This window comes from Orycteropus afer, unplaced genomic scaffold (genome assembly GCF_000298275.1).
Source record: "Orycteropus afer afer isolate SDZICR_OR568_19922 unplaced genomic scaffold, OryAfe1.0 scaffold00036, whole genome shotgun sequence".
NCBI classification, from domain to species: Eukaryota; Metazoa; Chordata; class Mammalia; order Tubulidentata; family Orycteropodidae; genus Orycteropus; species Orycteropus afer.
The window spans coordinates 7,796,690-7,815,000 of NW_006921623.1; the positions used below are offsets into that span (position 1 = coordinate 7,796,690).

Below are 18,311 nucleotides of genomic sequence, written 5' to 3' on the forward strand. Positions count from 1 at the left end.
TTCTATGAAGACATTATCCATTTATTTGGTTTTGACTTTCTTTTTTTTTTTTTTTTTATAAATTTTAATTTTGTTCTACATTTTTCTCCCATTTTAACCAGGACTTTTCTACACTGTCCCTGGTCAGAACGTCAGTAGTGGTAGCCTGGCACTATCTAGTCTTCTGGTCTCAGGCTAGAAGATACCATGGTTTGTGTGGGCTGTTAGTCCTGTGGACAACTTTCTCCTTTGAGTCTTTAGTTTGCTGCATTCTGTTTTACTCCAGACAAGTAGAGATAGTTGTATTTTAGATGGCCCCTCACAAGCTTTTAAGACCCTCGATGCTACTCACCAAGCTAGGGTTTAGAACATTAACTTCATGAACTATGTTATGCCAATTGACTAAGTTATCCTCTGAGACTGTGGTCCTAAGCCTTTCAACTCAGAAAACCAATTCCATAAATTGTTTGGATATACCTAGGAAGTCTCCATAACTGTGCCTCTGGTGTGGCTTTATTATATCTATGGATATAGATGCAGCCCATACAAACATGCATTTACATATAGCTATAAAACTTACCTAGTGCCTAAGGCATTAGACTGCTAACCAGAAGGCAGGTTAACAAACCCACCAGCCACTCCACAGAAGGAAGGTTGGGCAATCTACTTCCGTAGTGATACCGCCTTGGAAACCCAAGGAGGGGTTGTTATGAGTCAGATCTGACTCACTGGCAGTGTGTGTTGTGTTGTATAAAACTCACTGCTTTTGAGTCAATTCCAACTTACAGCTACCCATGCTGGGTTTCCAAGCCTGTAAATCTTTACAGAAGCAGACTACCTCATCTTTCTTCCATAAAGCAGCTGGTACATTCAAACCACCAACTTTTTGGTTAACAGCCAAATAAATGCCTTAACCCCTACACAACCAGAACTCCTTACATTTACCTATAGATATATCTAAAGGTGCCCTGTGGTTAAAAAGCATTGGACTGCTGACCAAAAGATCAATTGTTCAAACCTACCATCTGCTCCACAGGAGAAAGATGACACAATCTGTTTCCATAAAGGCCTTGGAAATCCTATGGCCTATGGGGCAGTTCTACTCCGTCCTGTAGGGTTGCCAAGAGTCAGAATCAATTTGATGGCAGTGGGTTTGGTTTATAGATCCACCTATATATACTTACACATGATGCACTCACATATGCCTTTCTATAGGCATATATGCATACATTTCTACCTGTGTAACTACATACAGATTTTTCAGTTGTTATTGCTGAATATGATAGAACATTTACCGAAGTCCTATTTTCTTGTTACTTCTTAGTGTCTTCATTTACTTTGATCAAGTTGTACAATCTTTATTTGTTGCTTTCTTTCCCCTCACCAAACATAATAAATGTCTACTATATATAATGTGATTCACCCTCCCTTCCCTTCCCATTCCTAGTAAATATAAAAGAATGTTTCTTTTTATGTATATGTCTAATCTTTTTATAATTGTGGGACCATACAGTATCTGCACTTTTATGATTGGCTTATTTCATTCAGCATAATGTTTCCCAGATTCAACTATGTTAGAAGATGTTTTGCAGACTCTTTGTTGTTGTTTATAAACAAAATGCAACACAGCCACTGCTGTGGAGTCAGAACCAACTCATAGCGACCCCTCCTTGGATTTCTGAGGCAGTATCACTAGAGAAGTAGATTGCCCAACCTTCCTTCCAAGGAGTGGCTAGTGGGTTTGAACCACCAGCTTTCTGGTTAGCAGTCAAATGCCTTAGGCACTATGCCACCAGAGCTCCCATTGTTTTTTATAGTTGAATCATATTCCATTGTATGAATGTACAACAGTTTATTTTTCCTCTCATCTGTTGATAGACAGTTGTTTCCATCTTTTTTGCTATTGTGAATAATGCTATGCACATTGGTGTGCAAATGTCTATTTGTGTCACTGCTCTTCTATCTCTTGGATATATACTGAAGAATAAGATTGCTGAGTCATAAAATTTCTATTTCTAGCTTTTTGAGGAAGTGTCATAGCATTTTCCCTAGTGGTTGTACTACTTTACAGTCCTACCATCTATGTATAAGAGTTCCAATCTTCCTACAGCTTCACCAGCATTTGTTGTTTTCTGTTTTCGGGGTTTTTTAATTCTTTTCTTTTCTTTCTTTCTTTCTTTTTTTTTTTTTTTTTCTTTCCTGTCATTGCCATTTTTACAGGGATGAGATGGTATCTCATTGTGGTTTTGATTTGCCTGATTCTGTCCTATCACCTTCATTGCCTAAAATACAAATCATGGTCAACTCTTCCCTACTCTTATCCCCTATATGAATGTTTTATAGCCTTAGTATAAATATATAGTATGCTACTATCAGAATATATCAGCCTTAAGATTCCAAGTAAAGAGCTAAAATGAAAATGCATTGTTATTTCCCCAGGAACATTCTATTAGAGCATAACTGAGTTATAACTGGTTTCAAGTCCTCCAGTAGAGGCTATGGTACCATAGTACCTAAGACATTTGCTAACTAGAAGGCTGGCGGTTCAAACCCACCAGCCACTCCTCCAAAGGAAGGTTGGGCGATCTACTTCCATAGTAATGTTGTTGTTGTTGTTTGCCGTCGAGTCGGGCCCCGACTCATAGCGACCCCTCCTTGGGTTTCCGAGGCAGTATCACTACGGAAGTAGGATTGCCCAACCTTCCTTCCGAGGAGTGGCTGGTGGGTTTGAACCACCAGCCTTCTGGTTAGCAGTCAAGTGCCTTAGCCACTATGCTACCAGAGCTCCTTAGTAATAGCGCCTAGGAAACCCAAAAAGGGGTCACTATGAGTTGAATCAACTCGATGGCAGTGAGTTTGGGTTTTTGTTTTTTTTGTTTGTTTGTTTGTTTTAGTAGCTGTGAGAGAGTAGCCAGAATCTATATAGCCTTGGTTTGTGTTGAAAGGGTTAATGCCTGCCACTGGGAGGAGACTTTCCTCTGGTACCTTACATAAATTGAAAGCTCTTATTTGTGTTGCTAGTAAACTTCATTTAGACTGAAGAAGACCCTCCCACAACCGAATAGGTACCTGTTTGGTATTCCTGTCTCCTGGAGGCAAGTCCCTTGACTTAAGACAGTGATAGCATTTGAATTGTGCAGTATAATTTTTCCTTAATTTTCTTACTGGTTTGGGTTACTGTGAGATGAGGATATTGTCCTTTCTGTACATTTGCCAGAGCTAGCACAACCACCTTGAAAAGCTTGCTTGATTGGCAGGAATTCCCTTCTCCGTTTCTTTTCTCAAATCTGGGAATAAACTGCTCCCTCCAGCTGGTTTCTGAATTCTGTGTTTGTCACAGTAATTTGCTAAGGAAAACATAAGCATCCCTCTGTGTGTGTGTGTGTGTGTGTGTGTTTCTGATCCCTTTTTCTCTTTGTTGTTACTCTATAACACTGTTCAGTCCACTAAGCTTCCACTGCTGGATCAAGCTAGGGAAAATTTACCCTTTCACTCACTACAAGCCCTGTGGGCTTGCGTTCTCACACCCAGGTTAATTCCTGGATCAGAAATCTCCAGGTCGGGTGCCATTCTGGTTTTTTCCTCAAGCACCAAGAGTTTTTGTTTATCTCTGGCTCTAGTAATTTTTTCCTTATCCCTCTGGTTGCCTCTCTTCTAATCCTCTGCCAGGGGCTGGTCTGTTTCTAGGTGGATTTGGCTTACAGCCATCTTAGACACCCTTTCTCACTCTTCCCCACTGGGTCCTGCCAAAAAAAAAGATCCTTCAGCAGAAATATGATAGCAGGTGGAAATCCTTCGCTTATTCTAATTGCATCTCTCTTTGTACAGCCTCATTTTTGTTAGAGTAGTATTTATCTTTGACCTTTGTGTCTTAATGTGACAAAGTTTCTTTAAGGAGAGTGAATAAGGCACCGTGAGTTATTAAATAAGGACTACATTGAGATTTCCTTGAGAGCAGGGACAGTGAACTTCCTTACTCTTGTTTCTATGCTAGTTCCAGTCTATAGCTTCTTCTTGTTGGTTGCTGAGGACTCGATTCCGACCCATGTCAACCCCACATGTTATAGGGTAGAACTGCTCCATAGAATTTCCTTGGCTGTAATCTTTACGGGAATTGATCACCAGGCCTTTCTTCCACAGTAATGCAAGGACCTCTCTGACACAGGTTGTTGTTGTTGTTATGCACCATCGAGTCGGACCCGACTCATAGCAACCCCTCCTTGGGTTTTCGAGGCAGTATCACTACAGAAGTAGATTGCCCCATCTTCCTTCTGAGGAGTGGCTGGTGGATTTGAACCGCCAGACCTCTGGTTAGCAGTCAAGTGCTTTTAGGCACTATGTTACCAGAACTCCCATCTCTGACACATAATAGGTGCTTAGTATATGTCTGGATTTGACATCTAGTGAAATAATGATGATGATGGTGATGATGGCAGCAGCTACCATTTATGCAGTTTTATTAGAAGCCAGATACAGCACCTAATGTTCTGTGCTTATTAATTATCTCTTACTCTCCCCCAAAACTCCATGAGATAGCTTAAATAATGACTATCCCCATTTTACAAGTGGGAAACTCTGGGAGGTTAATTTACCTGAGATCACACAATTGAAAAGTCATATTTCTCTTTCTCTTCCTGACCGACCATGATACCTATTGCCTACGCCATACTTTTTGTTCTTTAAATGGGAATTCGATATCAGCATTCACCCAGATGGCAAGCTTCTTCAAGACTAGAACAATGTCATATGCTTGTAGATTCCCTACTGTGCCAGGTATATTGTTAGACACCCGGCATTTGCTCTCTCTTTTGCCTTTGAATTAATTGAGCTATCCTGTCCTCCTGCCTGTGCTGTGAATCATTTCGGGCATTTATGAGGGGCCCTGACTGCTGTCACTATTCTTAGAAGCAAGAAACTGGAGCAGATCTGGAGATAAACCTTGTATCAGTGGATCTGAAAGCCTTGACTTTTTGACATGTTCTAAAAGAGATTGTGTAAATGGCTAGAGGGGGTGGTCTGTTTGGGTGAATCACTAAGATGCAAGTTTTTGAGAACAGAGTAACAAACCCTGAAATGCAAGCCCTTCCAGAATTTTATTAAAACTCCAAGCAGTCATAGTTGGTTATGTCCTCACGACCACACAGTGAAAAGCTGACCTGCCCATACATTGGGAATGTAGACGTCTACTGACAAGATGAGATTATTTAGTGAGTACTCTTACCTAGCTATATTAAGTGGGCCCTTGAGCTTTCTATGAGGTGACCAAAGAGCTTAGCTCAAGGGCATGTGAGCTAAGCTTGACTATATGTGTCTTCTGTACTCCAGTTGTGAGAACTTCAGCTCTTCACAAAAGTGAGCACTCTGACCTTTCCCATACCTCCCCAGTACACTTACTCCAGGAGCCCTGGTAGTGCAAATTGTTAAGCACTTGGCTGCTAACCAAAAGGTTGGTGGTTTAAACCCACCAGCCATACCTCAGAAGAAAAGACCTGGAGATCTCCCTTAAATATTAGAGCCTAGGAAACCCTATTGGGCAGTTTTACTCTGTCACATGGGGTCACTGAGTTGTAATCAACTGAATGGCTGGCAAAGACACCTACTCAGCTATTCCTAAATGCTGCAGGCTGGAACTGTGACAATGTAACTTTTAAGACCCTGTCTAGTTCAGGCTTGGAAGTACTTCATTTGTAGATCTATCTCAGATTAACAGATTCATTTTGTGAACTATGGAAAAAAAGTATTAGAACTATACTGAAAAATATTAGAACTACAATAAAAAGTATTAGAACTATACTGAATGTTGCTACCTGTGTTCATTTCTAATATGCTTATTTCTCATTTCTAATTAGTCCCATCCCATTAACCAAAACATAATGTATACACCTTTTTCCCCTTCTTTTAAGGTGATGGACAGAATTTGTTTACAAAAGACGTGACAGTAATCGAGGGAGAAGTTGCAACCATCAGCTGCCAAGTGAATAAGAGTGACGACTCTGTGATTCAACTGCTGAATCCCAACAGACAGACCATTTATTTCAGGGACTTCAGGCGTAAGTTTCCATCCCTATAGCATTAGATGGCAAACTTTTCCCTACATGTTGTCTTGATAAAGAGATTGCTAAGGCCTCCTTTTTTAATTTAATGTTAGACGCTTAAAGTTTAGTCAGTTCTTCAGAGGGAAGAAGAGACATGCCATCATAATCTTTCTACTTAATAGAAACCTTGAGTGGTCCCTTTTAAAAGTAAGACTGTCTTACTTCGCAATAGGAATTGATTGTAGTAATTCAAGGTGAATTGCAATTGAGTCCCAAATACTTAGCTGACACAAACAACTCAAATAGAGGAAGGCAAAGAAAAGATAGCATTCTGAAAGGAAATCTGTTTGGTTTGGAGATTGAAATTTCCAACACAGTCTATGCGTATAGAAACAACATCAAATCTCCTATCACCACAGTGTCTGGTATATGGGGCTGTCTGTCTGGTTTCTTGCTAAAATCTTTCCCCATATAATATCACAAAAAAACAATAATCAAAAGTAAATTATGTATAATAGAAATGGTTAAAATGGGTATCGGAGCGTGACAAGAGCAAGATTCGGGTCTTTTGAAAAATTATTATTTGAGAGCATCAGTACCTAATTGACAAAAGATGTCAAGCGTGCCCCTTCCTGTCCACTTGTCACCTTTCTTCCCTAACACCTCAGAACATTCATGACCTGTGGAAGGAGTTGATAAACCAAAGAACCATAAAGAGGATGAGGTAGGATAAAGGAGAAAAGGCAGCTTCTTCTCTTAAAATGAATTTTTGCCATTATATAATAAATTAGTTTTGCCAAATTAATATAAGGACTTTAAAAGTAAATATTTAAAATAAATCAGAAGCCCACATACTTTGCTTTTGTGGTGATTCTGATTTCCTGCTTTATGCCTGATCAGTTGCATACTGTGAAGCTGAATGTCATTAGGAAACTGTAGAGCAGGTATGAGATCCCTATAAAACCTAGATCATCTATGTTTGGCAGTTCCACCTCCAATCATGTCAAATATATTAAGATGTATCCAAGTTAAATAAAGTTATTTTGCTATTAGTAAGTCTTTTAACTGGTTTTTATTTTGTCTTTTGAAATTATTTAGTAATTTTTTCTTTCATCATTTGAAACTACTGTGCTTTTTAAAGTCTCAGGTTTTTATAAACCAAACCAAACCCACTGCCATTGAGTCCATTCTGATTCATAGCAACCCCCGTTGGGTTTCCGAGATGATAAATCTTTACGGAAGTAGATTGCCCCATGTTTCTTCCATGGAGTGGCTAGTGGGTTTAAACTGCCAATCTTCTGGTTAGCAGTCAAATGCCTTAGGCACTGTGCCACCCTAAAGTCTGTAGGCCCTGATTCCTGGACTCCCAGTGCCCAAGAGCTAAGAGGAGTCTGGTGCCCTGCATCAGGAGGCTTATGGTTTCATTATGCCTGCCTCTGGTAGTAAACCTGAAACAATTATGAATGAATGCTGAAAACAGTGATTATCATTGAACTTGTGCAGGGGTGTGTGCATACACACTTGTATCCCTATGCATAAGGTTCCTTTGGGGCAGCATATTTTCTCTACCCTGTGATAATTTATCTACAGGAATTTCTGGGCAGTGCAAAGGGTTAATGTGCTCAACTAATAACTGAAAGGTTGGAGGTTTGAGTCCATCCAGAGGGACCTCAGGGAAAAAGCCCTGGCCACCTACTTCCAAAAAGTCAGCCATTGAAACCCCATAGAGCACAGTTCTACTCTGACACACATGGGGCCTCTGGAGTCGAAGTCAACTCCATGGCAATGGATCCTGTTGTTGTTGTTTGCCCTCGAGTCGGCCTGACTCATAGCGACTCCTCCTTGGGTTTCCAAGGCAGTATCACTACGGAAGTAGATCGCCCAGCCTTCCTTCCGAGGAGTGGCTGGTGGGGCAGTGGATCCTAGTGTTGGTAATTTGTCTACAATGCAATTATTGCAAAAGCCCAAAACAGTAATTCAAGAAGTACAAAGCAGCAGCCAGCAGGTGCAGAAAGACAATACATTTTTCCTAATCCTGTAGCTGCCTTGCTAGCCATCTGACTTTTTCTTACCTGGGTAAGGAAAATATACTGTCCATTGTCTTTTTCACAATCATTAACTCTGTGTTTTGTTTCACAGCTTTGAAGGACAGCAGGTTTCAGCTGCTGAATTTTTCTAGCAGTGAACTGAAAGTGTCATTGACAAATGTCTCCATTTCTGATGAAGGAAGATACTTTTGCCAGCTTTATACTGACCCCCCACAGGAAAGTTACACCACAATCACAGTGCTGGGTAAGAAATACACTCAGGGCTTATACTGGGAAACTGAGTGGGAATGGCCTGTACCACCAGGTGGCTTCCAGCAGCAAGGAAGAGGTTAATGGGGGAATTTTACAGTTCCAACTTGTTTTAGGAAGAATCACCGCCCATCTTGCAGAATTTTAAAAATAGCCTATTTTACCAAATGCTCTAACGAATGGCAATCAGCAGTCTTTATAGATTCCACCTGCTCTTGGGTTTCAAACTTCAAGCTTCAGAGGCAAAGATCAAGAGAATTTAGAGCCCTCAAATGAATCACTCACCACATGAAATGTCATTGCTCCTAACTACCAGGATTTTTTTTTTCTTCTGTGCAGGGGAGGGGGTGATGGCTACCACATCTGTACTCTGTGGCAGAGCTCAGTTACAAAATTTGCTTAATGATTTTTCCTTCTGAGTTACATCCTCATTTTAATACTGTTGATCTCCTCTTCTTTGGCTTTACTTACTGCCATATTTATTGCTTATACTCTAGATGATGCTGTAAAAATCCAACCCCACGAACACATACTCTACCTCATATTGCAACCACTGGACATAAAAGAGTTAAGAGCTTCTAGGGAGAGAAGGCTGATAATAAACAAAGGACTCTCTTGACAAGCTGCTGGGTCCACCTCTAGTAGTTGAGGGTCTTCATTTGTGATCACCAGATTGTGATTTTCAGCAAAATCCCAGAAGCCAGGTTTATGCTTATATTTTGATATAGTCAGCAGGTATTCCTGTGTTGAAGGTGGTCTGAATTAGTCACTTTTTAGACAAACATATACTCCAGTGCATTACAGTAGCTGATTGGGATTTTTGAAAGTGAGTTCTCAAGGACATCTTCTATCGCATGAGGAAAGATCTCTGATTTACACCTTCGGGAAGATGATGAATCAAAGTCTATTTGAGGCGGCAGACTGCAGCTTTTCGGTGTAATGATATGAAGATTAAAGAGGAAAGATAAATATGAAGGACATTTTTACTTGGTGTGTATGAACATATATGTATTTATGGATGTACATATTGAGCTGCTGGCTCATTACTTTATTTAAACACAGCTGTAAAAGGGAAAATATTTTTTTATTCATTAAACTAAAGCATGTCCCTAAAGCTTACATATATGCTCTTGCTCAGAGGAATACTGGTTTTAGAAAGTCCATCTGTACCATTACTAGTATGGTCTGTGTCATAATGATAGACAACTTTCAGGTACACATGTTTGTCTCTAATTACAGTTTTCATCTCTGCTAGGCCTGCAGGCATAGTGAACATGGAAGGTTTCGCTGGGATGACTGAATATCTTGGTGTTTTGCAGATGAACCAAATTCATGAGTATGCATTTGAAGGTTTCTATCCCTCTACTTGCCTAGCCATTGTTTGCTTATTGTCATAAGTCATTGGCTACATAGACTTCAAATTGGCTATCCATTGAGTTCTACATACCAAACAACCTACTATAATTTATGGCATTTCCACAAGAGTGACAGCGATAGAATGGAACATATTGACAGTACTTTAAATTTGCAGAATATTTTACAACATACCTTTAAGTATTGATATCTTTATTTCACAGGAAAAAAAATGATGATAATAACAGAGACAAGTCATCCTGCCCAAGTGACAGAACACTTAGTGAAAATCAAGAATCAGAATTCAAAACAGACCTCACTTTTCTGTCTCACAACCTTGCATCTTCTAGTCTAGGTTGTTTTCAGTTAAATCCTGAGTGCTGCTGCATCAAGATTTTTTTCTCTGAAGGTGCACATCTTTTGTTTTCAGGGGTATATCTGGCCATTGGCAAGCAGTTACTGCCTGTCAGTTTCTGGTGTCTGATACATTTCTTCTCAGAACCACTGGACTGGACTGGTTGGACTATGAATATGCCCTGTGCATGGGAGGAGGCATGCCAGCACTAGACTTTGGGGAGGCATTGTGCCCATAATCCTTTTGGAGGTCTGATTATTCTAGAAGTAATAGGTTCCTTGCCCGTATTTTATAGAAGCATTAACTTAAATACACTTGAAAGTAATACTGGTAGATGTTCTTTTTGCAGATATTTGCATTCATTTAATATTCTTTCCATTGAATTTACTCTGAGATTCCTTGACAGGGTGAAATTGTTGTCATCAGTGTTTGAGTCTTTCATACTCCAAAATCTGACAATTTCCACTGATACTCATGTATTCAAACCTTTCTGTTAAGGTTTAGCAGACTTCAGATACTATAATGAATGAAGAGTGATGTATTAGCAACTTTGTTGCTATCTGAAGTTTTCAGAAAAGGACTCCATATATACTTACACAGCTGTCAAACTTGATAGGTTGAAGATGCTCGTTTTAATGCATGTGTCTATTAGTTGTTTGATGCATTCAACAAAAATTCCAGCATAATTGTAAGATGTAGCGATTGTATTTGTTAATGTTATTTGTGCTATTCTGTAGTTACTGTTAGGTTTATTACCTTATCTATGTAAAAACTGAAAACTTGCCTATGATATTTTATATACATTTGGGTGTCTTTTTGGATATTCATTCATGCCTTCCACTTATATGACAATTTTGTTTCTTTCTCCAGAACATAATATACGACTCTCTTTATAGTACTATTCATGAGATGAGCTGAAGGAGGCAAGAACACATCATATTAAGATTAATATACTTACTGATAATAGTAGTTAATATTATTACAGTCTTGTCCTAAGATTAGTGTTCACTCTTAAGATTCCAGGAACAGGAGAACCTAATTATTTTAAAGGATCTTGGAGTGAGATTTCACGTACTGATCAGCTTTAAGTCTCCTCTTTTGTTGTAATTAACGTGACTCATCTTGCTGATTTTTTAAAAATGTTGTAGGCGTAATGTTTATAATTAACACTCATATATTTGAGGTTAGTTTAGAAGGACCTTGACATTTCTTTGCTATTTTCTAGTATCTTCCTTTATGCCATTTTCATTCAGGTTTTCATCTATATGCACTTCCTTTAGCTGTATCTTTGGTTATTTTCATTAATGGCTTCAGGCAGTTTTTACTAAATGCATCTGTTTAGTGCCATGTATATTTGCTAGTTAGCAACAGTTTCAATTCATTTTTTTCTTTTTAATAAATAGATTTTTATACTTTACTAACCTCTTTTGTGTTAGAGCAGATACTGTGAAGTTAAAGGGAAATCAGGGTAGAATTAACAGACCAAAATAAAGCTTTTCTTTTCCAGCCTTTTTTCTTTTTCTTTTTTCAGAAAGACAGACTTAAATCACTTCAGTTATATTTTCTAAAGTCTTTTTGCTCCAAAAAAAAAATCTTTAAGAAGTCACTTTTATAACTGATACCAATAAACCATTATGACTCACATTTTCAGATTTTATTTCATATTTGTAAATCAAACAACTCTGACTATACTTGCCTATTTCTTCTAATCTAAGCAAAGTTCAGAAATACTGGAAATAACCTGAGAAAACAATTTAAGGCCTTGAAAAAAATTACACAATTATCTCTTAGGATGCTCGTCTCAACAACATATAAATGGTTTGTTTTTCTGTACTGAGCATACTTTCTAAAACACTTTCAACTTTTCTACAGATTTACCTTAGCCATGAAATTAAAGATTATGCTGGCTATTCAGGAAAATAATCCTAGGAACTAGCATTGATTCAGGAATCACTCCGAAGAGGTGCAGAATTTTAGAGCATATCTGTTGCAGTAGAGGGGAATTAACATGGATTATACCAAACAATAGGTAATCCAGATAAAGACCAATTAGCTGCCAGTCAAGCTCTCGGCCTCCAAACAAAATCTGAAGGAGACGTTTGTGAATTTTCCTCTGTCTTTATTTGTCCATGCCCCTTTTCCTTCTCATACTTTGAACCAGCTAACATCATTGATAATATTATGAACAAAGAGAGAAAATAAATACTCCTTCTACCAAGAAATGTCCCTGAAGATGAACAGCTACTGGGACATAGGAGAAGCCTGTGAGGAGAAGAGCTGAGATGTCTTCAGGTCCAACATAAAAAGGAATCAAATGGAAAAAAGATACACAGATGAAACAAATACCAGACAAAGACAAAATTTGAGGTGAAATTTCACTGAGACGTAACAGGGATGCATACCATAATGTTTTAACTTCTGATCTGTTTCCATCAAGATTACCAGAGGAACCATTAAGGCCTTCTCCCAAAGTAATACAGATAAATCACTGTCTGCCACACTCTGCTCTACCCCATTCTACAGTGGTTTTTGGTAAAGAGGGCTTTGTATATTGGAATAACTTTAGGTATTTTACCCCTTTGTCATGTCCTGAGAGCTACCTCTTCCTTAATATCACATGCCAACAATTCCATTACTCAATGACATTTCACCAATATTATTTTTATCACTACATTTTTATTTTTAAGGAGCCCTGGTGGTGCAGTGGTTAAGTGCTTGGCTGCCGACCGATCCATAGGAGAAAAGACCTGACGATTTGCCGCCATGAAGATTACAGCCTAGGATACCTGTTCTGGTTCCCTAGTGCCACTCTGACAGAAGATACCACAAATGGAATGGCTTGAACAAACAGGAGTTTATTTTCTCACAGTTCAGGAGGATAGAAGTCAGAGTTCAAAGTGCCAGGCAGTAGGGGCTTTGTGAAAGCCCCTCGACCTTGGGTTTCAGCTCTGCCTCTTGCTCCTGGCCCACTGAAACTAGGGGCATCTCTTCACTCAGGCAGCTGCTGGCTGCTGAGGCTAACAAGCCCAAGGTCGACAAATCCCGATGTTACCAAACAACATGGCAGGCCAATGATTCAAGTCCATTGAAGGTCTGAGGATTGGAAGAGCATGGCAGGCTGGTGAACAATAACTCAGCTACGTGGGGTCCAAGCATGCCATAAGCTAGAGACTATTTTCCAAGGCTTCTCCTTACATACAAAGCAGACCGCATCCTTAAGGTAGCTACTCAGCTGCTCATAGTAGATTCCACCATGGAGTTAATTACTAGTCTCATCGTGGGGAATACAACATCTAGCTGCCCAGCCACTCAACCAGGCCCAGCCAAGTTGACACACAGACTGAACTACCACACTACCCTATGGGGCAATTCTGCTCTGTCATATAGGGTTGCTAGGTGTTGGAATTGACTTGATGGCACATAACACTTTTCACTTTTGCTGGGACCTTGAAAAGAATTATTATTGTTTAACATTCATTCCTAAATTTATTAGAAGGAGATTCCTTGGTCCTTTACTCTTTAGTTGTTTCCCTTTTTAACTCCTTTTATTCTGTTTCTCATAGTTTACCAAGGTCTTATTTTGGGGGGCTTGGGCCATCTTTTTCTCTGACACTTCACCTAACAAGAGCATTTTCTTCAATATTCCTATTGTACTGTGCTTAGAATGCAATAGTGTTTGTTGGTTCTAAACCTTGAGCCTCTCTGTAGTTTCCCTATCAACTATCTAGGTGTGTGTCAGGAAAATCTATAATGTACCTGATTGTCATCTAGCAGGGATAAACTATTTTAAGGAAATAGTTTGCTGAAGTCATCCTATTTACTTTGTCACTGTCTTTCTGTGTCCCTTAAAATCCTGGCAGACGTTAAGCTCCAAATTAGATGTTAAATTATCTTTCATTTTGCTTATTTTTCCTTAAAATGGAAGCTAGGACAGTTCTTTGCCATGTTTAACTACTCATTTGGGCCATATCAACATTAGCAACGCATCCAGTTGAGCAAATGTGCTGTTTTCCTTTTACATAGGGAACAAAGGAGAGGCCTACTTTTGCTCTAATAGTTACATCCTTCCCACCACCACCACGACTGCACACACGATCTTGCTGAGAAACGTATGCAACAAATCATTTTACTTTTCCTTTCCTATCTTTCTCTATATGAATTTTCAGCTGCTCCAATTCAATGTAAAAGTCTCCCTGTGGGCAGAATTTTCACATTGGACTGGAACAGTGGGAAATCCCAAATACATGGTTTAAACCCATAATTTATTGAAGCAGTATCAGTGATTTATTATTCAACTTGATCATAAGGATGGCATATGTATGCATATTTAATTTCTTGTTTCTCTTCTGAATTGAGAAACTTATTAATCATCAGTCTCAGTACTGTCTTTGCTTATTCACGGTGGTCAGGGAACATACAGTGTTATAATCAGTCTACTGAATTCTGCATTCTTACTGATTTTTATTTCAAGATGCTCAATGTTAAGATAAGGTTTCACCTGTATCAAGTTTCATTGTTAACTCAGTTTCATAAAAGATCACATATATTCATCATTATCCTCATGCTATGTACTCTCAATTTGATATTCAACATTTCAGCCCCAGAATCTCTTACTATGACCATTTTGTACTTACATATGCAATATGTTAACAGAAGGGTAGTTTTAATATAAATCTACTTGAAAAACATTTAAGAGTCTTTTTCCACCTTTGATTTCCAAAATCTGCATCATTGGATTTCAGCATACAGAAAATTCTGCAAATTAATTGGCATTTCCTATATTACTGCCTCTTTGTATACAAAAGACTTTATTACTACCCCATCCACTGAAGATCAGGATTATATTCTGGATCTCTATGAATAATTTCACTTAAGTAGAACTGGTTTGGGGACACAGTATTTCTGTGTATGTTTATGGTGAATGATTCTTTTATGGACCGTAAGTTTTTTATGTTTGTTGGATGGTTTTGGAATCTTTCATATAAGGTTGAAATCCAAGGGAAGTGTTGAGTTCAAAGAGAAATATCGCTTTCAGAGGCTTCCAGATAAGGAAAATAATCTCAATAGTGTGTACTTCTCTTACTTTTATTTCAACTTTCTAATTGATTGTTGACTAATCTAATATATTGGTTTAAATTGGCCAAAAAGTTAAACTCACGAATGGGAGACTGGTCATTTTAAAAGATAACCTACAAAAAGAAATTCTAAGTAAACAAGCTGATTTTGCATAATTCACTTTATTTGACTACTTTGTACTTCTCAGGGAGCTCTGGTGGCGTAGTGCCTAAGGCATTTGACTGCCAACCAGAAGACTGGCGGTTCAAACCCACCAGCCACTCCTCGGAAGGAAGGTTGGGCAGTCTTCTTCCATAGTGATACTATCTCGGAAACCCAAGGAGGGGTTGCTATGAGATGGCTCTGACTCGACGGCCATGAGTTTGGGTTTTTTTGTTGTTGTTGTTGCAATTCTCTTATTTTTCCCTCCTGTGGCAGTTTGTTTTGTTTGTGATTCCCATCAGGACTGTCCATTGCTTGTCTCATTTTGATAGCAGTGGTGCTATTTACTGATGAATAAAAGAATATGTCCAGAAGTGGACTCTGCATTTAAAAGCACATGTGTTTAATTTGTAGTCCCACCACGTAATCTGATGATCGATATCCAGAAAGATACTGCTGTGGAAGGCGAGGAGATTGAAGTCAACTGCACCGCCATGGCCAGCAAACCAGCCACGACTATCAGATGGTTCAAAGGGAACACGGAGCTAAAAGGTGAGGTGTAAATTGCCCTATACTGTAGTTAGCCAGCAATTGATTTTAGCACGAATATACCTTTGTGGAAATTAAAGATAACTGCAAAACATGCCCCTGAAACGAAGGCATTCATTTAGATACAGTTTATAATCAATTATTAAATGCGTCTAAAGCCAAATAGAACAGTGTTTTGTTGTTCTAATTTATATCTTCATTCTGTAGTTTAATGGATCATAGTGAAATCTGTTGCTAGATTTTTACTCAGATATCCAGAACGAAGTCAGCCTGTAAACTGGTATTCTTCAAGCCAAGAACTACTGTTAGAAGTATCCTCTGAGCTCAAGCTACTTATGTGTGTACCCTAAATTCTGATTACTTTTATGCGGTATCATGTGGAAGCCCAGGACACATTTAAACCCCAAAATCTCATGTTACACATTTTAAAAATTTTACAAGTCTCCTACTTAGGAAATCCCAAGTCATCCTAACATCTGTCACACTATCAGCTGTATTGAATACAGGCTCTCCTACAAGGGTGGTTGTACTTGTATATTAAGATTATCCTAATTATGAATTTGCAGGGATCGCCTTTCTGGTAGGAGCTTTGGTGGCATAGTGCCTAAGGCATTTGACTGCTAACCAGAAGGCTGGTGGTTCAAACCCACCAGCCACTCCTCGGAAGGCAGATTGGGCAATCTACTCCTGTAGTGCTACTGCCTCGGAAACCCAAGGAGCGGTTGCTATGAGTCGGATCGGAGTCCACGGCAGTGGTTGCACTGCATTGCATTGCCTTTCTGGTGAAACCTATAATTCAGTTGCCCACTTCTGCTCACCAGCCTGTTCTTTCATGAGGTTTCTGATTTCATGAGGGCAGCACCTGCAGCTCTGGTTGCCTCTCCCTCAGTACTAGACTAGGCCATGTCAGTTTAGAGCACTGGCACCTCCAATGCTTGTTGCCATTACTGTGGCGTTAGACAAAGAATGTAGCCTATACCCTGTTTAGCCCTTTTTTTGTCTTAAGTTCCATATGTGATTTAATGTTCAGTTTCCTTTTTTTCAAGGCAGCTCTGTGTGTAGTACCATGCACCAAGGGTTATGCTGGTTATTTGATAGAAATGGTCAGAATAAAGTAGGCTGTTTTTATGTAAGCATGGACTCTAAACCCAGACTTCCTGAGTTTGCATCCTACCTTCACTGTTTACTAGCAGTTTGACCTTGTTTACTAGCTGTTTCCCCCAAATTCCTCTAAATGGGAATAATAATAATATATACATAATAGAGTTCTTAAGGAGCTCCGGTGGTGTAGTGGTTAAGGGATTTGGCTGCTAACCAAAAGGTCGATGGTTCCAACCCACCAGCTACTTCTGAGAAGAAAGATGAGGGAGTCTGCTTCAGACAAATTTACAGCCTTGGAATCCCAGTGGGGGTCACAATGAGTTGGAATCGACTCAATGGCAATGAATTTGGTTTTGGGTTCAATAGAGTTCTTTTGAGGATTAAATGAATAGATATTATAAAGCATTTTGATAAAATCTGGGACTTGGTCAGTGCTCTATATATGCTGGTTAAATAAATAAAGAGTGCCAGGAAGAGAAGAATAAGGCCTTCTGGAAAGGAGATAGAAAACCTACAAGGAGAAATAAATGAATCTATATGTAACAGCTTAAGTTTCAAATAGCTTGCTCTGTTTTAATCTCCTGTTTCCTGGGTATGGTTTTGGAGGAAGGAGTTTCTCATTTCCTCTCTGCTTTTCTAAGTGAATTGAGCCATTAAACGTGCACCGATAAATACAAAAGATTAAAAGAAAATTAATGGTGCGCCATGTCCCAGGGAGTGCTGAGTTCAGGAAAGGGGTGCTGTGGCCTATTCATTCCATGCGGAAGCCTCCACCCCCTTTTCTGGGTGCTCTTGGAAGTGTCTCTCGTCTGGCCTGAAGCCCTATATCTTGTTTTGCTCTCACCCCCTGCCACTGCATCTTCGAGGACTTCCAAAAGTCTCAGGGTTTAAACATTTCAATTACAATTTCAATTATGTAAATCCATTTAGTTACTTTCTTAATTGTTGATGATGGGGGTGAGAAAAGGGGTTGTTTATATTCTTTACTACTGATTGAATTACTTAGAGGATTTGGATAAGGTCCTGGAATTTTTAAACCACATGACAGCCAACTAGAAGTTTCAAGTTCAGATGGTTGTAGGAATGAAAAGCACTTTTCTTTTCCTCCTGCTGAATGCCTTGAGCAATCAGACATCAAAATGGTTCAAGTTTCAGCTGACTTTTTTATGGGCGATCTTAAGATATAGGAAGCATATGTAATACATTTAAATAAAAATACATTATTTGTGGTCGGAGTAGGTTAAACACTATCCTGCAAGGTGAAAAAGTAGGAAATTGTCATTTTTTTCAGTCAGTTATCCACACAGTACCCTTATCGCAAATGACTTCCATCGTATTTGATAAAATAGCAACATTGGGCGTGAGGGGCAGGATATAAAAGCATAGCAATGGAAATTCACTCAACTGTAGTATTTTGGTATGTTT

General features: G+C 39.1%; 1 protein-coding gene across 1 annotated transcript in view; it reads left to right on the forward strand.

The window, feature by feature from the left end:
- CADM1 (cell adhesion molecule 1) overlaps positions 1-18,311 on the forward strand; it is a 403,293-nt gene that overhangs the window by 329,961 nt on the left and 55,021 nt on the right. Inside the window, exons 2-4 of the mRNA XM_007936507.2 lie at positions 5,883-6,029; positions 8,154-8,306; positions 15,651-15,788. Of these exons, the coding sequence (XP_007934698.1) occupies positions 5,883-6,029; positions 8,154-8,306; positions 15,651-15,788 (438 nt within the window). The remainder of the gene's footprint in view (positions 1-5,882; positions 6,030-8,153; positions 8,307-15,650; positions 15,789-18,311) is intronic.